Source organism: Neomonachus schauinslandi, chromosome 11 (genome assembly GCF_002201575.2).
Source record: "Neomonachus schauinslandi chromosome 11, ASM220157v2, whole genome shotgun sequence".
Classification (NCBI taxonomy): Eukaryota; Metazoa; Chordata; class Mammalia; order Carnivora; family Phocidae; genus Neomonachus; species Neomonachus schauinslandi.
In genome coordinates this window covers 52,854,388-52,878,189 of record NC_058413.1, presented here as the reverse complement: position 1 = coordinate 52,878,189, position 23,802 = coordinate 52,854,388, and the positions used below count along the sequence as shown (strand labels likewise).

At 40.6% G+C, this 23,802-nt stretch overlaps 1 protein-coding gene and 1 pseudogene across 1 annotated transcript in view; both read left to right on the top strand.

Annotated features, from left to right (window-relative positions):
• The window catches only part of FCHSD2 (FCH and double SH3 domains 2), a 303,207-nt gene extending 280,318 nt beyond the window's left edge, over positions 1-22,889 (top strand). The window contains exons 14-20 of the mRNA XM_021704593.1: positions 11,243-11,377; positions 17,175-17,258; positions 17,379-17,556; positions 17,857-18,077; positions 19,063-19,192; positions 19,333-19,415; positions 21,637-22,889. Coding sequence (XP_021560268.1) covers positions 11,243-11,377; positions 17,175-17,258; positions 17,379-17,556; positions 17,857-18,077; positions 19,063-19,192; positions 19,333-19,415; positions 21,637-21,720 — 915 coding nt within the window. The 3' untranslated portion in view covers positions 21,721-22,889. The remainder of the gene's footprint in view (positions 1-11,242; positions 11,378-17,174; positions 17,259-17,378; positions 17,557-17,856; positions 18,078-19,062; positions 19,193-19,332; positions 19,416-21,636) is intronic.
• On the top strand, positions 10,404-10,786 carry LOC110593402 (annotated as a pseudogene).
• Positions 22,890-23,802: the final 913 nt, after the last annotated feature.

Genomic DNA, 23,802 nt, shown 5'->3' with positions numbered 1-23,802 from the left:
GTTTAAGATTTTATTTTTCATTTATTTGAGAGAGAGAGAGCGAGCAGGGTGTGGGGGGGAGCTGAGGGAGAAGGAGAAGCAGGTTCCCCACTGAGTAGGGAGCCCAAAAAGGGCCGATCCCAGGACCCCAGGATCATGACCTGAGCCGAAGGCAGATGCTTAACCAACTGAGCCACCCAGGCACCCTAGTATTCTTTTTTTTAAATATATTTATCTTAATAATGTTAATTTTGTATATTTTTCCATCTAACATTCCATTTTGCTGAATGATCTCCATAATCTTCCTTTTAATGTCTGCATAGTATTCAATCAAGAAAGCATACAATATAACTATTCTTTTATAGGTTCAATATTTGGATTGCTTTAAAGATATTCTAAATAAATAATACTCTAAAAATATTTGTGTACATATTTCTTTTTTCCATACAGGGGATTTTTTCTGTAATATAGATTCTTAGAAGTAGAATTAGTAAGTCAGGGGTGCCTGGCTGGCTCAGTCAGTGGAGCGTGCAACTCTTGATCTCAGGGTTGTAAATTTGAGCCTCACATTGGATATAGAGATAACTTAAAAATAAAAAATAATTAGGTCAGAGATTTATAGTTCTTTAAGATTGGTTTCTGTTCTTTGAATTATTTTCCCCTACGTTCTCAAACTATACCTGACAGTGTTTACATGACTTCTTGTCTCCAGCCATTTCCCCAACTATTACACACAGACATCCTGACATCCACTTTGTTGTGCAGCCTCCCTAAGAGTGTGAGCATTTTGCAGAGTTGCATAGAAATAAATTGACTTCCCTCATTGTGAAGACCATGCTGAATAATGTGTTTGAAAGGCAAGGAAATTAAATATTTTTAACCATCAGGATAGTGGTTTAGTTTCCACCTGCCTCATTAATGCCTAATAGTCCTCACATTATAATGGGCTTTGTTTTTGAAATATGAAAATCTGTTTTGGGCTTGCACTAATCCCAAAGAAAGGAAACAGTGGATTTTTGTAATAAAATAAATGTAAACTGTAGAAAATAATAGAATACACCTGCAAAAATCTTCAGGCACTTCTATATTTATAGTTTTTCCAAATGGGCAGTAGTCTTTTTATTGAATTAAACTCTATACCCAAATAGCCCACACTATTAGTGAAATTGACATTTCATATTTTCAGTAAGATTAATTTAATTCAATTCAGCAGGCATATATTGAACCTGCACTGCTCATGAGACCCTTTGCTAGGTGCTGGGAGTTATCAAACTGAGTATAATGTCTGCTGAGTTTGTATCCACAGATGGAGAGAACCAGTCTCACTGACAGCTGAGACCAAAAGATGGTCATTGAAAAGATGTGGAGAATTTCACTTCTAAGAGAAGTTCTTTGACTTTCTGCATAGCCATAATAACAAGTAAAGTGCCTGACATAAATCCTTATACATAGTACATGTTCAAAAATATTAATCCAAACTTCAAGAGAAGTAGTTTAATTCTACCAACTAAGCTTAAAATACTACTAAAAGGAGGGAGTTCATAGATAAAGCATCTATTCTGTACCAGGTACTAGCTCAGGCACATTCGTACATTATGTCAATTAATGATCACAAGGGACACTTGGGTGGCTCAGTCAGTTAAGTCTGCCTTTGGCCCAGGTCATGATCCTAGAGTCTGGGATGGAGTCCTGAATCGGGCTCCCTGCTCAGTGGGGAGCCTGCTTCTCCCTCTGCCTGCCTCTCTCTCTCTGACAAATAAAATCCTAAAAAAAAAATAACGATCACAATGATTCTGACTGTATTGCAGATGAGGAGATAGACGTAAAAGAATTAGATATCTTGCCCAACGGCACACAGCTAGTGGGGAGAGAGCTAGGATTTGAACCCAGATACATCTGCCTCTAAAGCCTTGCTTTTTACCATACTTCCTTACTCTGTGGATGGCCCTTTATTCCTTTAACCTTCTCCATGATGCAGTGTAATTGCTGTGCATTCCTTGTTTTCTTTTCTTTTTTCTTAGCTTCTGTTGAATCATCATTGAATGTCCTATTTTCAATGTAATTAATGGTCTTGTAGCATCTTCAAGTACTCTGTGGCCCGTTGTCATTAAAATTCCCAAGCTTTGGGACCTCTGGGTGGCTCAGTTAGTTAAGCATCTGCCTTTGACTCAGGTCATGATTCCAGGGCCCTGGGATCGAGTCCCACATCAGGCTCCCTGCTCATCAGAGAGCCTGCTTCTCCCCCTGCCTGCCGCCCCCCCCCTTGCTTGTGCTCCCTCTCTCTCACAAATAAGATCTTTAAAAAAATAAAAATAATAAAATTCCCAAGCTTTATTGCTATTTTTTCATAGCTTTCCTCAGGTACAATTGATATATAATAGGCTGCACATATTTAAAGTGTACAATTGATATATTTTGACTTATGTATACACCAGTGAAAACCTTGCCACAATTAAGATAATGAACATATCCACCACCCTGTTTCCTCATGCTCCTTCCAGCCCTTCACTCAACCACTGATCTGCTCTCATTATGGATTAGTTTGCATTTCCTAGAATTTTATATAAACAGAATCATACAATATGTACCCCCCCCTTTTTTTTGTCTGCTTTCACTCAGCATGATTATTTTGAAGATCATACATCTTGCTGCATGTATCAGTAGTTCATTGCATTCTTTTATTGCTGAGTAGTATTCCATTGTATGAGTATACCATAGTTTATCAGTTCACCCAATGATGGGCAATTAGGTTTTGGGGGGACTATTACAAGTAAAATTGCTATGAACTTATATTTTGAGTGGACTAGACAGTGGGTATATGTTTGATATTTTAAGAAACTGCCAAACTGTTTTCCAAAGTGGCTGTACCATTTGACATTCCCATCAGTAGGGTACAGGTGTTCTCGCCCACACTTAGTATGGTCAGTCTTTTTACTTTTAACATTCTGTTGAGTGTACAGTAGTGTATCATTGTAATTTTAATTTGCATTTCATTGATAATATTGAGCATCTTCTCATATGCTTACTTGCCATCTGTATATCTTCTTTGGTGAAGTGTCTGTTCAGATCTTTGGCCCATATTTTATTGGGTTGTTTGTTTTCTTTTAAGTTTTGAGAGTTTTTTATATTCTGTGTACAAACCCTTTATCAGATACATGATTATGGCTTGTCTTTTCATTTTAACAATATCTTTCAAGAAGGCAAGCTGGTGCAGCCACTCCAGAAAACAGTATGGAGGTTCCACAAAAAGTTGAAAATAGAGCTACCTTACAACCCAGCAACTGCACTGATGGATATTTACCCCAAAGATACAAATGTAGTGATCCGAAGGGGCACATGCACTCCAATGTTTATAGCAGCAATGTCCACAATAGCCAAACTATGGAAGGAGCCAAGATGTCCATCAACAGATGAATGGATAAAGAAGATGTGGTATATATATACAATGGAATATTATGCAGCCATCAAAAAAATGAAATCTTGCCATTTGCAGCGACATGGATGGAACTAGAGGGTATTATGCTAAGCGAAATAATTCAATCAGAGAAAGACAATTATCATATGATCTCCTGATATGAGAAATTTGAGAAACAAGACAGAGGATCATAGGGGAAGGGAGGGGAAAATGAAACAAGATGAAACCAGAGAGGGAGACAAACCATAAGAGACTTTTAATCTCAGGAAACAAACTGAGGGTTGCTGGAGTGGTGGGGGGTGGGAGGGATGGGGTGGCTGGTGATGGACGTTGGGGAGGGTGTATGCTATGGTGAGCGCTGTGAATTGTGTAAGACTGATGAATCACAGACCTGTACCTCTGAAACAAATAATACATTATATGTTAATAAAAAATTAAAAATGAAAAAAAAAGTATCTTTCAAAGAGCAGACATTTTTAATTTTGATGAAGTCCAACTTAACTATTTTTTTTTCTTTTATGGACCATGCTATGGTGTGGTGTGGTGTGGTATGGTAGCTTTGACAAAAAGCTATGATTTCTTTGACAAATCTTTGCCAAACCCAAGGTCATAAAGATTTTTTCCTATATTTTCTTCTAGAAATTTTATAGTCTCAGGTTATACATTTAAATCTGTGGTCCAGTGTGAATTAATCTTTGTATATGGTAAGAAGAATGAGTAAACGTTCCTTTCTGTTGTTGAAAAGACTGCCCTTTCTCCACTGAATTACCTTCACATTTTTGTCAAAAATCAATTAACCGTGTATGTGTGGGTTTATTTTAGGACTTTTTCCTCATTGATCTGTTTATCTAGCTTGATGCCAATACTATACTGTTTTGATTAATGTAACTTCATGATTAGCCTTTCAGTTAGGTAGTGTAAATCCTTCAACTCTCTTTTTTTTACTTTTAAATCCAGTCTAGTTAACCTCTAATTTTCTTCTTCTTTCTCAAGGTTGTTTTTGGGTTTTTTTAAGATTTTATTTATTTGAGAGAGAGAATGAGAGAGAGAGAGCACAAGGTGGGGGAGGGTCAGAGGGAGAAGCAGACTCCCTGCTAAGCAGGGAGCCCGATGTGGGATTCGATCCCGGGACTCCAGGATCATGACCTGAGCTGAAGGCAGTCGCTCAACCCACTGAGCCACCCAGGCGCCCCATTTCTCAAGGTTGTTTTGGATAATCTGTGTCCTTTGCATTTCCATATTAATTTAAAATCAATTTTCTACCTACCAGATAGAAAACCTACCCGGATTTTTTTAAATAGGATTGTGATGAATCTTTAGATCAGTTTGAAGACAGTTGATATTTTAACAATGTTGAGTCTTCCAATCCATTAACATAATACCTCTCCACTTATTTAGGTCTTTAATTTTGCTCAGCAATATTTTGTAGCTTTTAGTATATAGGTCTTGCACATCTTTTTTCAGACATAACTATTTTATAGTTTTTGGTGCTATTGTAAATGGTTTTTTATTTTAATTTCCAATTGTTCGTTGCTAACACATAGAAATGTGATTGATTTTTGCATATTGATCTTATATCCTGAAAACCTGCTAAACTCATTTATTAGTTATAATAGCTTTTGTATATGTCCTTTATGTAGATAATCATGTCACCTGCATATTAAGAGATTTTTAGGGGCGCCTGGGTGGCTCAGTCGTTAAGCGTCTGCCTTCAGCTCAGGTCATGATCCCGGGGTCCTGGGATCGAGCCCCGCGTCGGGCTCCCTGCTCCGCAGGAAGCCTGCTTCTCCCTCTCCCACTCCCCCTGCTTGTGTTCCCTCTCTCACTGTGTCTCTCTCTGTCAAATAAATAAATAAAATCTTTTAAAAAAAAAAGACATTTTTACTGCTTCCTTTTTTCTCCTTACCGTAACAGCTAGAATCTCCAGTATAATGCTGAATTGAAGTGGTGAGAGCTGACAGATGTCCTTGCCTTGTTTCTGTACTTACGGAGAAAGCATTCAGTCTTTCACCATTAAGTATGATGTTAACAGTAAGGTTTTTGTAGATGCCCTTTACCATGTTGAGGAGTTTCCTCTATTCCTCTTTAGTTTGCTGATAGCAGTGGATGTTGAATCTTGTCAAATGATTTTTCTTTTTTAGTTTATTTATATCATAGATCGCATTGATGATTTTTCAGCTATTAAACAAACTTTGCATTACTGATAAACTCCACTTGACTCATGATATATTACCCTTTATATATTTAGTGGAATTGATTTGTTAAAATTTCCATAAGCATTTTTGTATTTCTGTTCATGGCAGATACTAGTCTATAGTTTTCTTCTCTTGTAATGCTTGTTTTACAGTGATTTGAAAAGTATCCTTTCCTCTTCTATTTTCTGGAAGCTTAGAATTGTGTAGAACTTTTTCTTCCTTAAATATTTGCTATAATTCATCAGGGTAGTTATCTGAGCATAGAGTTTTCTTTGTGGAAGTTTTTTTTTTTTTTTTAACAAACTCAATTTCTTTAGTAGATAGAGGATTATTCAGGTTTTTCTTCTTGAGTGGACTTTGATAATTTATTTGTGTCTTTCAGGGAATTTGTCCATTCTAAGTTGGCCGACTTTATTGAAACAAATTGTTTATAATATTCCTTTCTTATTCTTTGATTATCTAGAGAATCTGTAGTGTGGCATTGCTTCTCATTCTTTTTTTTTTTTTAAGATTTTATTTATTTATTTGACAGAGAGAGATACAGTGAGAGAGAGAGAACACAAACAGGGGGAGTGGGAGAGGGAGGAGAAGCATGCTTCCCGCCAAGCAGGGAGCCCAATGCAGAACTCGATCTCAGGACCCCGAGATCATGACCTGAGCCGAAGGCAGACGCCCAACCAACTGAGCTACACAGGCGTCCCTCGTTTTTTTTTTTTTTCTTTTTTAAAGATTTTATTTATTTATTTGACAGAGAGAGACACAGTGAGAGAGGGAACACAAGCAGGGGGAGTGGGAGAGGGAGAAGCAGGCTTCCCACTGAGCAGAAAGCCCGATGCGGGGCTCGATCCCAGGACCCTGGGATTATGACCCGAGCCGAAGGCAGACGCTTACGGCTGAGCCACCCAGGCACCCCGCTTCTCATTCTTGATATTGGTTAATTGTGTCTCCACTTTTTTCCTGATCATTCTGCTAGAGGTTTATCTATTTGATAGATCTTCACAAAGAAACAGCTTTTAACTTCATTGATTTTTTTTTTTTCCCCTCTGTTTTCTGTTGTATTGATTTCTGCTCTGGTTTTTATTACCTTTATTCTGATTCGTTTGGATTCCAATAGTTGTTTCCTAAGTTGAGAAAACTGTTTCCCATCCCCCAGGGATCACTGTCCTTCAGTGATGTCCAGTGTTCATATATTTTGAGTTATTTAGTTGTTTCTGGAAGGAGTTTAAATCTGGTCCTTGATACTCCATCTTATCTGGAAGCAGAAATCTATGTTGCTGATATTTTCAACATCATCCTTTATAATCTACTTGTGTTGTATTTGGAATGATGTTCAATGTGATCACTTCTCTGTCCAAATGAAACTCAGAGGTTCTGCTAGTCAGTTATAAAGAGCTGCCGTCCTCTGTATTGAATATCACCAGATTCTTTATGTAATTTCTTCTTTCCTCATCCAAAAAAAAAAAAAGAGTAATGATTTATTAAGTACCTTCTATGAATCCAGCATGTGTTATGGGTTTAAATATGTTACCTCTGGGGCGCCTGGGTGTCTCAGTCGTTAAGCATCTGCCTTCGGCTCAGGTCATGATCTCGGGGTCCTGGGATGGAGCCCCACATCGGGCTCCCTGCTCAGTGGGGAGTCTGCTTCTCCCTCTCCCTCTGCTGCTCCCCCTGCTTGTGCTCTCTCTCTCTCTCTCAAATAAATAAATAAATAAATCTTTAAAAATAAATAAATAAATAAGTTACCTCATTTAATCCTTATGATAACCCTATGAAGAAGTAATTGTCTTCATTATAAGATAAGGTAATTGAAGCTGAGAAGTTAAATAATTTGCCAGAGGTCACACAACAGTAAATGGTATAGTCAGCTTTCAAACTCAAGTCTGTCAGACCCAAGGACCCAGTATTGCTTTCTAGTTCATTACAGTACCATAAAGTTGATGAAATCCTTCAGAGGTTGTTTTGCTGAGTACAAAGAGACAGCTACTAATACCAACTCAGAAAGCTTTTTCTTATCTGCCCCTGCAAAGAGAGTAAGCATTTTACAACATCTAAGAAAGGAAAAACATTAGTACAGCTAGAAGGAATAGTTTTAATTGAAGTTCTGTCAGGTGGCAGGAAGGAAAAGGGCTAAGAGAGCTATTGTTAAGAAACAGAGGAAGAATGTGATTTTAGAAATGCTGGGTCAAGAAAACATTGTAACAGTGAAGTTACAGAGGGTGAAAGAGGGAAAAAGCAGAAGTTATTCAGCAGTGACATACTTTGGAAAGCTGCTGGAGCGATGAAAAAGCACATGGCCCTGACCCCCATTGCTGTCACTGAAACTTTTCATTCCCTTCCATGAGAATCAGACAATGAACTCAGAATAAAGGGGAAAGAAAAGAATGTTTAGTATCAAACAGTGTTGCCAAGATAAAATGTTTTGGATTGATTCCCAGTGCCACAGCACAGTGCATATTAACATTCCTTATATATTTTTGGAAGCATATTCTACCCACATTGGCTCTAATTTTAGTTTTTATAGATGTATGGGTGTTTTGTGTTGTTCTGTTGCAATGCCTGGTTATGGATTTTTTTTTTTAAATGTCTGTAACCTCTACTAGAGTACGAAAGCTGTGTCTTCTAAGTATATGTAAATATGTTTACCTTTTATGGCAGTTTCTAGCATGTGATCCTCATCTTTTATATGACACAATGCCCTTTTGGAAAGTGATGGTATCATAGCCTGAGATGATTTGAAAGGTCAAGATTTGAGTCTTACTTTGTCATTGACGTGACTGACCATAGATGAATTATTTGTAAGATGAGGCACATGATTATCTCATTCAACTGTGAAGAATTTCCAGGAATAGTTATAAATGAGAATATTACAAGGGCTTTGAAATGTAGGCAGTACATTTGACAGGAAATATGTGCCATTTATTCTTTTAGAAGGCTCTATAGAATTTTATAGAGTCAGTTTTAAATGTTAATAATTACTCAAGAGAAATCACTTTAATTCATTAAAAAGTAGAATTGGACAATATAGGCAGCCTCTATGTTGCAACTCGCTGAACGCCAGGGAGTCTTGACCTTCTGCAAACACCTCTTCCTATTCAGAGGCCCCCCTGCACATTCAGCATTTAGTGGTGGCAGTTTCTCCACTCTAGAGTATGAGCTCCTGCAAAGCAAACTGTGTCCTTCGTTTCATGTCTATGAGCCTGGCACAGTGTTCAGCTTATTGTGGGGATTTGATATTAAAGTTATTCTTTCTATTGTGAGGCCTAATTCTGACTGTTCAGTCCTTCTATCTTTAATGTTGTAAACATGCATGCCTTTGCATATTTGAACATGGGAAAAAGTAGCTAAATAAATGCTTTTGTGTAACTAAAGACAAAGAAACTTTGCCTGTTTTGTTTCCTGTTTGTTGGATTTTTAGTTTAAAAAGTAAGATATTCTAATAGTTCAGATAGTACAGAGGTACATAAAACACAAGTCAGCCATCTCTATTCTCCAGTCTTTGTTTTTCTTACTCTGCCTCCCTCTGTCAGATATTTATTTATGTTCATATAAATACTATTTGTACTTTAATATTATGAATAGTACTCTAGGCAAATACATTTTTTTACCCAGTTACTGAATACTACACTGAAAGTGAACAACAGAATCATCATACAGATACAGAATGGTTGTGAGGGCACCTTGTTTACCTTCATGGCCTTGAGGGCACAGCTGCTGCCCAGCATCACAAGAGAACATTGTACCACATATTGTAGCCTGGGCAAAGGTCAGAGTTTAAAGTATGGTTTCTCCTCAGTGTGTGTTGCTTTCATACCATTGCAAAATTGAAAAATTATAAGTCAAACCATTTTAAGTTGGGGACCATCTGTAAATTAAATGAGATATTCGGCACTTTATTTTTACAAAATAGTCTTTGTTTTAGGTGGTTTTGCCCAACTGTAGACTAATGTAAGTGTTCTGAGTGTGTTTAAGGTAGGCTAGGCTAAGCTATGATGTTCGGTAGGTTAAGTGTATTGAATGCATTTTTCAACTTAGGATATTTTTCAAATTACGATGTGTTTATTTGGACATAACCCCATTGTAAGTTGAGTAAGATCTATAGTTCTACCTCCTGATGCTTTTATTTCTCCATAAGGGATTCATAAAAGTGAAATTGCTAGATCAGGTGATATGTTTAGTTTTTAATTGCAGTAGGCCGGTGTTGTTTTTTTAAGGATGTATCAGTTTACATTTCTATCAACAATAGAGGAAAGCCTATTTCTCCAAATCCTTGGTAGCTTTAGAAATCTTTCTAACGTTTCCCCATATGATCAGTTTAAAATGGTAAGAGGCTGGGGTACCTGGGTGGCTCAGTCGTTAGGCATCTGCCTTTGGCTGGGGTCATGATTCCAGGGTCATGGGATCGGGCCCCACGTCAGGCTCCTTGCTCGGCGGGAAGCCTGCTTCTCCCTCTCTCACTCCCCTGCTTGTGTTCCTGCTCTCACTGTGTCTCTCTCTGTCAAATAAAATCTTTAAAAAAGTAATAATAAAATAAAAAAGAAAATGGTAAGAGGCCTTTACTAGTATTTAACAGTGAAAAGAGAAAGGACACTGATAAACATTTCTTATATATTTGGAGGACATTTTACTCTTGTTTTTGTTTTTTTGGGTTTTGTTTTTTGTTTTTTTAAAAACCTGGTCCTTTCAGGGCCCCTGGCTGGCTCAGTCAGTGGAGCATGCGACTCTCGATCTTGGGGCTGTGAGTTTGAGTCCCACATTGCATGTAGAGATTATTTAGAAATAAAATCTGCTTTCTGCCATCTCTCTCTGTCGCCATAATGATGCACATGAATGTCCTGGCAGATGCCCTCAAGAGCATTAACAATGTTGAAAAGAGAGACAAACGCCAGGTTCTTATTAGACCATGCTCCATAGTCATCCTCTGGTTCCTCACGGTGATGATGAAGCATGGTTACATTGGTGAATTTGAAATCACTGATGATCACAGAGCTGGGAAAATTGTTGTGAACCTCATGGGCAGGTTAAACAAGTGTGGAGTGATCAGCCCCAGATTTTGATGTACAACTGAAAGATCTAGAAAAATGGCAGAATAACCTGCTCCCATCCCGGCAGTTTGGTTTCATTGTCCTGACAACCTCAGCTGGCATCATGGACCATGAAGAAGCAAGACAAAAACACAGGAGGGAAAATCCTGGATTTTTTTTTCTGGGGATACATTCATGCAAATAAAATGCCTCAGTGGAGAAAGAAATAAAATAAAATCTTAGGGGCACAGCTGGTTAAGCACCAACTCTTGGTTTTGGCTCACATCATGATCTCAGGGTCGTGAGATTGAGCCCCATGTCGGGCTCCATGCTGGGCATGGAGACTGCTTAAGACTCTCTCTCTCCCTCTGCCCCCCGCCCCGCTCTCACATGTGCATGCAGGCGTGCTCTCACTCACTCTCTCAAAATAAAAATAATAAAAATAAAATCTTAAAAAAAAAAACGGTCTTTTCATAACAGGAAAAATACAAGTGAGAATAGATACTTTTTTTCTATGTGCAGTTGAGTAAGTAAATTATATTTTGAAACAATCAGGTTTTAAGTGTTTCTTCCTGCTTTCAACCATTTTCTTGAAGTAAGCAAGCTAGCCAATGGCTTCTAATTTTCCCTAGCTTAATGCAGATCCTGAAAGAGAAGAAGGAGAAGAGTTTGAAGACAACATGGATGTTTTTGATGACAGCAGTTCCAGCCCATCTGGCACCTTAAGAAATTATCCACTTACCTGCAAAGTTGTTTATTCCTACAAGGTGTGTATTTCTCTAACCTATTGCTCATATTAAATTGTGGCAACCCTGAAGACACACGTGACTATGTCTACCCAGCCTCACATAGTGTGCTTACTATAAAATTGGTGTTCAGTTAACGTTAGAGACAATATACCATAATAGTGAACAGTCTAGGCTCTGACATCAGACTGCCTGGATTAAAATCCTGTCTCTGCCATTTACAAGCTCTCTGACCACACTAGCCCCTTGGTCTGTGTGAGCCTCAGTTTTCTTATCTACATTATGGGGATAATATCAGAGGGCTAGTTTAAAGATTAAGTGAGATAACACTTTTATAGCAAAGCACTTAGTACAGTGCCTGGCATCTAGTAAATTTTTAGTAAATTGAAATCTTACCCTTATTATCAGTTGGATGCTTTGGCACAAGACCCTCCATTAGGAGGATGACCCTCCAAACTGATACTAAAAGAAAATTGTTTTACAAAAGTTTTGTTAAACTTTACCTTTCCTAATCTTAATATAACCACCCCTTGTTTCCATGGTAAGCAGGGACCTAGATAAATAGATGCCAGAATTTCAAATCCTGATTTGGTGTAATAGTTTTTCATCTCTCTCACCCCTGCTCTACTTACACATAAATTTTTTACTCATACAAAGTACATTCAATTTCCCTCCGCTCATCTAGTCCATCAACCAGCCCTGTTGGCTCTACCTCCAAAACATATCCTGAATCCATTCACTTTTCACCATCTTGGTCTAGGCAGGCCATTGTTTCAATTACTGTAAAAGAAAAAAAAAACAACAAAAACCCATAATTGGTATCCCTTCTACATACTTACCTCCCTCCCAACAGTCCATTGTTCACTTTGCAGCCAAAATTATCTTTAACAAATAAAGGAGATTATTTTATTCCCTTGCCTAAAAACCTTTTATAAGCTTTCCATCACACATAGGAAAACAAACTCTTCCCTAGAGTTTATAATGTTCAGATTGATCTGGCCCCTTACAGTCTCCCTAGCTTCGTGTCAGACCATTCTCCTAACCAACCCACTCACCACCCATTAGCCACTGTGGCACCATGCTCCTTCCTAACTTGACAACTTTGCACTTGCTGCTCCCTCTACCTAGAACCATCTTTCCCCAGATTTTGGTTGGCTGCATACTGCTCTTCATTGAGGCTTAGCTCAAATAGTGCCTCCTCAGGTCTCCCCTGACAACCTAATAAAAGCCAAATTCTCATTCACTACTCTCTTCCCATTCCCCTTTTCCCTCTTTTATTTACTATATAGCACTTACCACCAACCAAACTTAATCTTATTTGTTTTTATACTTCTTTGTCTTGATTCTGCACTAAAGGTCCATAAAAGCAGAAACCCGGTCTGTATCCATGTACCTTGTCTGTGTGTCTCCAGCACGCAGGCCGGTACCTGGCACATGGCAGGTCCTCAGTAAATAATTGTGGGATAAATACATGAATGATATAAGGAAGGCATAAACAAATGAATCCTCCTCTGGCTCCCATGCTGATGGACACCCAATGCTTAAGGGACAACAACAGAAGAAGTGTCTGGAAAGAATCTTTAACAGCCATACATGGGGGACAGTCGCACTCCCACTGTCCCTGGATGGCCACAGCTTGGCAGTATATACTCTTCAACATCAGTGATTCCCAGACTTTTTAGTTTAACATCCTTTCATTATATACTTAAATTATGAATACTTCCTCTTTTCTAAAAGAGGAAGTAAACTATTTTGATAATGTTTTAAAAATTTCAAAGCATCTTCTGAGATAGTTGGAAAGGTGTTACAGAGTATTATAAAACTAGGGTTGGGAATGTTTTCTCATCTCACCTCTCAATATTATATTTACTTTGAAGTTCCAGAATTTAAAATTTAAGGTCCTTAAATGGAGAGGATCCCAAGAGTCTGAGTGATTATAAATAGCTCACATCCCTCCAGCATTCCCTCTATTGGCATATGCCAGGCATGTCCCTATGATAAAGCAGACTATAAAAATCTATTTAACTAGTTCGTCACTGAACAAACATTTATTTAGTGCCTGATAAGTTTCAGGGATGCAAGAATTAATGTGACACAATTCCTGCCCCCCCCCGAATGGATAGTCTGGGGGAAGTAAATATTAAACTGAAAAATAGAATATGTATAAAACATTTATAGTAGAGGTTAAAACCACTAATTTTTTCCTATGATGGGAGAAATTTCATAGATGAGGTGGCACTTAAATTAGGTCATGAGTAAGATCTTACTAAATACAGTGAGAAGGGAAAGAGCCTTCTAGGCAAAAAGAACAGTAGATACAGAGACAGAGGTGGATGAGAGTATGGGGTGTTCGGGAAATGTTACATTCAGTAGGGGGTGAGCATCAGGTGTAGGGATTAGAGCTGCTGGAAATAAAGATGTTTACTGTTAGTAAAGGGCCTTGGAAACCAGACTGAAGTATGATTTGTATCCTGGCTGGTGAGAACCTTTGGATGTCCTAAAATCAGATGGGGTTTTTAAGAAGGTAACAACCCCGGTCATGGTATAGACACCGTACAGGTTAGATTAAAGAGAAATGGACTGGGCGCCTGGGTGGCTCAGTTGGTTAAGCGACTGCCTTCGGCTCAGGTCATGATCCTGGAGTCCCAGGATCGAGTCCCGCATCGGGCTCCCTGCTCAGCAGGGAATCTGCTTCTCCCTCTGACCCTGCCCCCTCTCATGCTCTCTCTATCTCATTCTTTCTCTCAAATAAATAAATAAAATCTTTAAAAAAAAAAAAAAAAAGAGAAATGGACTATAAGCCTATAGTCCAGACCTGGAAAGGAGGCCTGGATTAATCTGGTGAGAACAAAGAAAAGTTATATTTAAGGATTAGATTCAAAAGCCTTAAAAATGCTCATAACCTTTGCCCCTACTAGCATATATCTTAAAGAAATGATCCACAACTTAGAAAAAGGTTTTGATACAAAATGTTCTTTCATCATAGTGCTATTTTATGATAGCTTGAAGTTGGCTATCTGATAAGAGAATAGCTAAATAAATTAACCATTCATATAATAATGTATATAAAATATTATCAAGATAATTGAAAATTACATTAATGAGTCTTTTTATGTAAGAAGCAATGATAGGTCAGAAGAGTAAGATGCCAAATTACATGTACCTTAAGATTTCGATTAGGGTGCCTGGGTGGCTCAGATGGTTAAGCATTTGCCTTAGGCTCAGGTCATGATCCCAGGGTCCTGGGATCGAGTCCCGCATCGGGCTCTCTGCTCCTTGGGAGCCTGCATCTCCCTCTGCCTCTCTCTCTCTCTGTCTCTCATGAACAAATAAATAAAAATCTTTAAAAAAAAAAGATTTCGATTATACGTATTTCCAGCTTTTCTACAGTGAACATGTATTATTTTAATCAGGAAAAAGCACATTGTTTTCAAAGGAAATGGGAAATAGAGTAGTGGGGATGCACCACTTGGCTGCTTCTAGGGTTTGATTGTCCCTGGGAGTTAGGACTTCAGGGGGCAGTGTAAGAGCATGTGTTTATTTAGTAAGCCCTTCCTGACCACTTTCTCTCTTTAGTTGGGATACATGAGAAGAATTACATTCCCTGCAGTAAGTAAGTCATTCTGCTGGGAACCCTACAAGGGCAAACAACTAAGCAGAGTGCCATGGTATTTCGTGGTAGTTAGAGAGATGCACAAGCCTTACAACAAAAGGAGGAAGAAGCCACCAGCTCATGGTGGGTGGTCTGGAAAAACATAATAGCTGGGTCTCAAATCATTGAGTAATAGTAATAGCTACATATGTGAAGTATTATGTGCCTGGTACCATATTTATGTTATTCTAATCTCTTCAATAACCCAATATGGGAGATATTATCAGCCAACCCATTAATTCAACAAATATTAATTGAGCACCTCCTGTGTAACATCCTGTGCTCTTTTCTAGGCTTTGGAATATGGCATTGATGAATACAGACAAAAATCTCTGCCTTCATGGAGCTTACATTCTAATAGGAATAAAAAAGAAAACTGAGGCTCAGAGAGGACTTACGGTCACTTGCCCTTAGAAACAGACTGAAGCTGGACTTGAACCCAGTCATCTAAGTCTATTCATCAGATGGGAAAGAGGGAGCAGGGCCTGCTGGAAAGAAGGAACAGCCTGGTAAAAGCATAGAGGCAAGGAATAACATGGTGTGTTCCAGAGACTAGGGAATAGTGTGTGGGGCCAAAGCATTGAGAAACCACAGTAACCAAACTCTGTAGAGTCTTGAGATCCATGCAGAGGACTTGACCTTGTCAAGTGGAAGAATTGGTCACTGTTTGGGGATGGTATGATCAACCTAGTATCTGCTGATACTACATAGTAGCACTGAACAACTTGCATGGACCTCTGTGACTTTTTTACAAGGGCAACAGTATATTTAAAGGTGTTCTTATCCTTCCTGCTTTGTTCTCACATATTGAAGTCCATTGTGTTGATACTTTTTTAAGTTTTCCCATGGAATTAGGGAAAATGTCTTTGTTATATTGTTGCCTTTTGCTGGTATAGTCAAAGCATAGAGAGGTTTCAGATTAGCCAAGAAATTTCACTGGAAAAGCTCTCATGAATAAATGACCTTTTTCCCCTCAATTTTGAAATCAGGTAATTTACTTAAAATTCTGGTCCTAGAGTATTTCTGTAACTGGTCAGCCATTCTCAGTACTATTTGAACATCTCAAGCAGTTGTGGCAACATCCAGAATCTGGGTTTGATGAAATATTACAATGCATGTGAAATGGGAAGTGAGTCTTAATAAAGTGACCCATTTTCTTGCCTTATTTTTGCTTGTGTAACTTGGAGATATTTTACACTTTGAGATTGTGAGATTTGAAAAACTATATGGTCTTATAGTTACATAGTTGGGACTAATCTTGGGACTTGGGGAACGCTTTTAAGACTGTTCACCAGAGAGCCAGAAGATGCCAGCAGGCCTCTCCCTGCTACATGTGACAGCAAGTCTCTTTAGGAAACACAGCCACACAGTTTCTCCCCCCGAGAGTTTGCTCTCAGATTCTGCAGTCTCAGGAGCAGTATCTGGTGGCCGGTGCTGGTGGATTCCTGCTGTCAGAGATAATAAAACCAGCACAGCAGCTTGCACAATAGCACCTAGGCAGATCAGCCCAGTCTTCACAGTTAAGCTAGAACATAATAAATCCAAATTGTGACCCATCTCAGTCATTTCCTTCCCAGCTTTCTTCTCCTGGCCATTGTTTTTCATATAGTGACTCCAGATCAGTTCCAGGCACCACTCACGCTGTCATCCAGTCCATGCACATAGCTGTTTGCATTCTCACGGTGCGCACCTCCATGGTGCCCTCTGCGCAGTTCCGGTTCAGCGCTTACTCTGCCTGTGCTTCCCAAATCACCATGGTTCTCGGCTTGCTCATCCCCCACTGACTCCCCAATTCTCCCCAAAATGGCAGGAGTGTCATTTTGAAGAAATGGAGGCATCAAGAAGTTGAGTAACCTAACCAATAGATCCATAAGCTGGAGCTGGAGCCCAGGGCCCCTGCTTCCAGCAGAGTGCTGTACAGTTCACTGCGCCTGATGGCCTCCTGAGGATTCCGTTTCTCCAGTTTTTGTTGCAGCTTTATTTTGTTTAGTTTTTTAAAGCAAAACTCCACCTCATTACGATAGTTTTACAACCCTTAAATTTTTATGTTCAGTATGTTCTTCAAAATCATTTCAATATTTTGATCCCCAGTTTTTGTTATGATCAGCATACATCTGCTCTTTATCTAACCTTTTTAATTTTGTCCATGACCATCCTACATTGCAGGCTTCTCAACCAGATGAGTTGACCATTGAGGAACATGAGGTGTTAGAAGTGATTGAAGATGGAGATATGGAAGACTGGGTAAAGGTATATTCCTTTGCTCATATCGCCCCTTCTTGTGACATTTTTAGGAGTTTGTTTTGGTTTTGGTTTTGCCCTGTCCAGATGGTGTGTGCAAACCTATTTTGTCACATGTCTTTTACTCAGGCTCGAAATAAAGTTGGCCAAGTGGGTTATGTGCCAGAAAAGTACCTACAGTTTCCCACCTCGAACAGTCTACTGAGCATGCTGCAGTCCTTGGCTGCTTTGGACAGTCGGTCCCACACATCCAGCAATTCCACGGAGGCCGAGCTCGTTTCAGGCAGCCTCAACGGAGATGCCAGTGGTAAAGACTGAAACAAGGCACTCTTTATTTGGTCACATTTGGCCTAAGCAGTATTGCCCTGGAGTCAGCCTTCAGTGGGTTAAAAAGCAAAACTTTATTCCTGTTATATGTTTTCTGTTATTTGGTCACATTTATCCTGTACAATAGAACCCTGAAGTAGATCTTCAGTAAGTAAAAAAATTACAGCTGTACTCGTACCCTGTATGATGGTCTTTTAGTTGTCACATGAGCGTAGGGGTGGTTGCGAAAGTAACCTGGCTGTCCATGTCCTTATGCATTTTTCTCCCTTTTGCTACCTAGTCTGTTTCGTGAAAGCACTTTATGACTATGAGGGCCAGACAGATGATGAATTATCCTTTCCTGAGGGAGCAATCATCCGAATCTTGAACAAAGAAAACCAGGATGACGATGGCTTCTGGGAAGGGGAATTCAGTGGGCGGATTGGAGTTTTCCCATCGGTGCTAGTGGAAGAACTTTCAGCCTCAGAGAACGGTGATACTCCACGGGTGAGAGAGATTCAGGTACGTGAGAGGGAGAAAGCTGAATTAAAAGGTGTTTAAAGAAAATAACCCCCGAGGGGTGGTTGACCCATGCAAACGTGGGCTACAGTCTCAGCCCCGCCCTCCCACTCCAGTCCTCTGTTGCCAGGTTTCTGCAAAACTGAGTTTGGAAAAGCAGAGACTCACCAACCCGGCTCCTGGGTAATGGCCGTATTACACCTCCATTTGCCTGCTTTTTGTGCTCTGAATCAGTTAACCGAAAGGATAAATTGTATATGACATACAAAAGAATGGTTTGGTAGGGAGAAAGAAAGAAACCAGAGGGGGAGTGTATTGTCTCCGTGCTTAGTTTAGGTAGTGAAAATACTGCTCTTTCTCTCCATCACGGGCAGAGCCTGCCTGCCAGTCCTTTTCAGAGAACTAATGAGCCTACCAGAGCCCCGTTTTACTGATGTGTCTCTAGGCTCAGCTCATCCTAGCAAAACTTGGCTTTACAGGAAACCCCTAAATCAGGTCTGCCACAGCAGGCCTGGCAGATCCAGCACCAGAAGGAACATGTCTCCCCACCTTGTTTGTGTGACATTGTGACCACTTAGTCTGACATTTACAAAACCTGGGGAAGTCAGAAACAGCCAATTATTTTATCTTAACAAAAAAATAGAACAGAACTTGTCCTGTTTTTTTTTTTGTTCTTCACCAGATTTATTGAATTGACCGATCTGGTATGTTTTCAGTAGAATTCTAGAGAATGGTTTGACTTGATGACTGTTTATGATAAACTATAATCAGTAGTGTAATGAGATCTCTGAGAGGAAAAAGTTAAATGCATCACAAAATAGGGTTTGGGATTGTTATTCTAAGCTCATGTGCTTCTAATGAGGCTGACAAAAATTGTAAATAGTCCTATCTGAGCTGCAGAGAAAAGTAATATGTCTGAATTAGCGAAGCCAGATCGCCTCTCCTTCCTGCGGTGAGCACTTTGTAGCCTCTCTTTCCTTTGTGGCAGATCTCTCCTTCTCCCAAGCCGCCGGGCTCCCTGCCTCCACTGCCGTTGTATGACCAGCCTCCCAGCAGCCCTTACCCCAGCCCAGAGAAGAGGAGCTCCCAGTACTTGCCACGCTCTCCTTCAGCAAATGGTAAGCGTTCTCCTGGCATGGAGCTAACTTCATTTTCGTCCAGAAATCCACATGTTCACCTGAAGAGCACACGGATCTGCATTAGCATTTTTATTGCTCAACAACACAAATAAAATGAGCTGCTTGGTTCCCTCCCCTAGAAAACAGCTTCCTTGCCGAGTCACCGGGATTCTCACGGGCACCACGGCATACTCCTGAGACCTCATATGGCAAACTGCGACCCGTAAGTCTCTTATCTGGCAGGGTTACAGAATGCACGGTTCTTCCAAAATGAAAGTTAAAAATTAATGTCTCCCCATGGCCCCTGTGTTACGCTGATTCCCCCATGCAAGGGTCAGGTGGGTTGGGGACGATAAAAAGAGCTCTTAAAAATGAAGGCTATAATAGGGGCACCTGGGTGGCTCAGTCGGTTAAGCTTCCAACTCTTCATGTCAGCTCAGGTCATGATCTCCTGGGTCGTGGGATTGAGCCCCGTGTCCTTGGACTTGCCGCTCAGTGGGGAGTCAGTCGGCTTGAGGATTCTCTCTCTGCCCCTCCCCGCGCTTGTGCATGCGCGTGTTCTCTCTCTCTCTCTCTCTGTCAAATCTTTTTAAAAAAATGAAGGCTATAAAAAGCAACACATCTTGGAAGGTCTGGTCTACACGGGCAGTTTTCTCACCGAGCCATGGTGAGATAGCTGTGAAAGTGTATTTAAATTATAGCAAGCTCTGTGAGCATTCACGTGGTCTAATTGTGAAACAGAAGCACTTTTTTTTTTTTCTTCCAGCGAACATTTATTGAGAACCTATATTCCGGGCTTATATTTGGCCTCTTTTGAGGAACAGAGATGAAATGAGATCTACTTCATGCCTTTTTGAGGTTTAAGAGCTTCTATTCTCAAGGAGAATCTACTCTTAGAAATAATCACCTCTACTCACCCCTCACTCCATGCCTTCAACTCCTTCCCCCCACCTCACTGTGAAACAGCTCCAGGGTCATAACTTTCCCACACTCATCCAGTGCATTTATTTTCCTTGAACTGCTTATCAGCATTTGACACCAGTCCTTGAACCACTCACTTCCTTTGGCTTCGTTCATTCAGACATGGATTGAGTGCGTTGTTAAAGACTTTGGTTCTTTATCCTAAGTGTAATAGGAAGCCATTGCAAAGTTGTAAGCAGGACAGTGATGTGACTGGTTTTGCATTTTTGAAACATTGCAATGGCAGCTAAGTGACAGTGAATGGAAGGTGGCAGAATGGACATGGGGAGCCATCTGGAGGCTGGAGCAGTGGTCCAAGCAAGAGGGGACGGCAGCATAGACTGCTGGGTATGAGTGGGAATGGGGAGAATGGGCCAGTTTGTTCCAAAACCCTTTCCTGGTTTGCTTTCTACTCTGGCCCTTTCTTTTTCATTGACCCGTACGGGCTTCTCTGCTTCAGCCCATCTCTGCTGATGCTTCTCAGGGTTCTGTCCATGGGCTGCTTCTCCTGAAGTCATTAAACTCACTCTCCCTGTGCAACCTTATCTCCTCCCATAGCTTTGGTAACCATTTATTTACTGACAACTTCCAGACTTCTGCCAATCCAGTCTCTTCCCTGAGCTTCAGCCTTGTGGACATCTCAGTGTACACAAACCAGAGCCCCAGACTCAGCAACAGTGAGTTAATTATCCTCCCTGCCTGACATGCTCCTTCTCCCGTACTGCCCGCCTTGGTGAGTGGAACCTCCATTCTACCACTGCTCTGGCATCACTCTTGGTAGCTCCCTGGCCCTGCCTCCCACAGACAGTCATCACCAAATCCTGCCACATTTACCTTGGAGACAGCTGTCAAATCTCTCTTTTCCTCTACCCACCCCCCACCTGTGTCTAGGTCAGACTAACATCAACTCTCACTTGACCACAAAAGCTTCCTAAATTGTCATGTTACCTGTACTCTAGCCTGCCCCTGCTCTTTTTCCAAACTATTATCCGACTCATCCTTTCACACCTTTGCTGCCGCTATTTAAAATCCACCAAAGACTCCTCTTTGCCCACAGAGTAAGGCTCAGATTTCTTAACATGGCTTTATGAGGCCCTTCATGACTTCACCCAAGGCCACCTCTCTAGTCTTCTCTCTCGCAGCTCTCCTTCCAGGACAGGCTGAAAGGTTTTCAGTTTGCAAGCACTGCTCTCTCTGGCTTCCACCTCCAGGCCTTTGCTTTGGACGAGGCTTTTAGGGCTACAGCCGAGCTTTCAGCCGAGGAAAGAACCTGATTTGTAGGTTCCACATTTCATCAGAACAGTAACTCCCTGGTGTGGGAAATAGTGAAAATTACTTTGGAAGCACATACTTTCATGTTCAGAGCATTTGAGACCCCTGGGGTGCCTGTGACTGTGGGTAAATGACCTATTGGGCTGTGGAGGCTTCAAGAAGCACTGAACCAGGAAGCCGACTGACAGTCCATATATTTGTTTCCTGCTCAGGTCCGGGCAGCTCCCCCTCCACCTACACAGAACCACCGAAGGCCAGCAGAGAAGATTGAGGATGTAGAAATCACACTGGTGTGATGATGGGTTTACCCATCCATTACTGCTACAATCAAGGCCAGGCTTGGCGTTTGGCCATTCTTGTTCTTTAGGCACCTTTGCATGATGATGACTCTTGAACAGAGTGAAAACAAGGAGGATTATGTGACTGGGTGGCCTGGTGGACTCCTCCCACGTTTTGAATATTTTGTGCCTTTTTTTGTTGTCATTTTCTAGGTCATCTCTCCTACCATAGCACAAATCCTAGTGGGCCCTAGAAGCAGAGGGGGACAGCCCTCATGCCTATCAGTGGCCCATTTTTATATGAGACTCAAGACCAGGCCTCATTCAGGACACAGTCACAGAGAAACTGATCATGTGCACTCGTACAGTATATTACTGTGGCCACAAGGATGTGGCAAAGATCCTCATCTTTCTTCAAGTGGCTTTTGCTCGTCTGATTGAGTTTAATCAGATCATGTCGGCTGCATAAGGAACTAGAAGGAGGGATTTCAGGAGGGGCTGGCTCCTCCCCACAGTTAGTCCCCAGACTGAGAAAGTGAAACCTTACTAGGAAAAAGTGGACCGCCCTGAGTTTATGCCAGTTGCATTAATGCACATCTCTTCCACAGCTAACAGATTAAAAACAGTAACAGTGTCCTTTGTATTAATATTTACGCCATTCATTTAGTGTTAGTGGAGCTAATATGGAGGGGCTGAACCAATAGCCAAATCTTGTCCATCACGTAGACTAATAGAAAGGAGGCTGAGGCTGAAGCAGAAATGGAGCTTCCAGATCTGAAATGAGCCAATTTAATGTTCTTTTTGTATTTGGGTATTTTTCATCTTAATTTTTGCAGCATATATTCTTCTGATCAACATCTTTAGAATCTGAATGTCTAGATAAATTGGGGACACACACTTGCCTTGTTGAGCTTCTCTCCTGGGGAGGCCCCTCGTGTTGTTTTATTCCCAAGCCGGTGCACGAGCCCAGCCAGCCAGCCTGTGGCTGCCTGAGACGGGTGGCCACCCCCCACAGGGTCCCCCTGGCCTGACATTGCCTTGGGAGGAAGAACCTGTGGCTCATGGAGGAAACCAGCTTCCTGTGAAAAAGGACTAAAGGACTGCACACCGTGCACAAGTGCAAACGGACAAGGAAAAAACAAGTTCTCCATGTCACAAGGAGAGCCAAGAGTAGTGTTCTCCACAGGCTGGCGAGCTCACAGTGGCAGGTGGCCCAGAGTAGGTCTCTGTTGGCGGGCCACCTCCTGTGGAAGAACGGGAGTGCCGAACCCAGGGACAAGGGCATTTTTTTTTTTTTTGCCAGTTGCGTTTTTTTTTTTTTAAGAACTCAGATTTGCAGAATTCAATCTAAAAGTTGTATTATGCTTTGAAAACTCCATCCCTCCTAAGAATCTTTAAAAACTTGAAATGCTCGCCAAATGTCCCCATGGGATTTTTGACCAAAAGTCAGGTTACAACTGAAGAAATCTTCAGTTAGTCGTTTGATCACTTCAGTGACAGTACCCAGTGACAAGTCTTCTCTGTGATTTGGGGTTTTTGTTTTTTTGCATTTCTTAACCTGTTGATCTATTTGAGGTCTTTTTGTGTTTATCAAACTTATTCTTAAGTTTAAAAAAAATTAAAAGGGTGGCTTTTTTAAGAATTTAAAGTTCTCTGACAATTTAAAAGTCTTCAAAGCACTTTAAACAATCTTCCAAGTGCTTGAATCAGGCCGTTCTCGCTACCCAGTCTTGTCTTCTCTCTTTAGCTAGCCAAATTGTCCTTGAATCTGGATTTTCCACATTCTCAGAGGTTATTTGAAATCTTTTGTTATATTTTAAAATATTTTTTGGAAGAGCTGCTAATTTTATTTTAAAAAAAAACAAAAGTTGTAAAAATATGCCTCCTTTTTAAAAAGAACCCCTCCCTCCAGGACATGTAATCCAGCATGACAGTGCACAGGGCCAGGCTCGGAGGGAGTGCCTCTGTGCAGACGTGCTTTCTTTACAGTGGCTGTAAAAAGTTTGTATTTATTATGTATAAAATGTTGAATAATAAAAAAAAATGGAATTAAGTTTTCTAAGTTTCCGTATAAAAAGATTTGGGTAAATAGACCTTTCC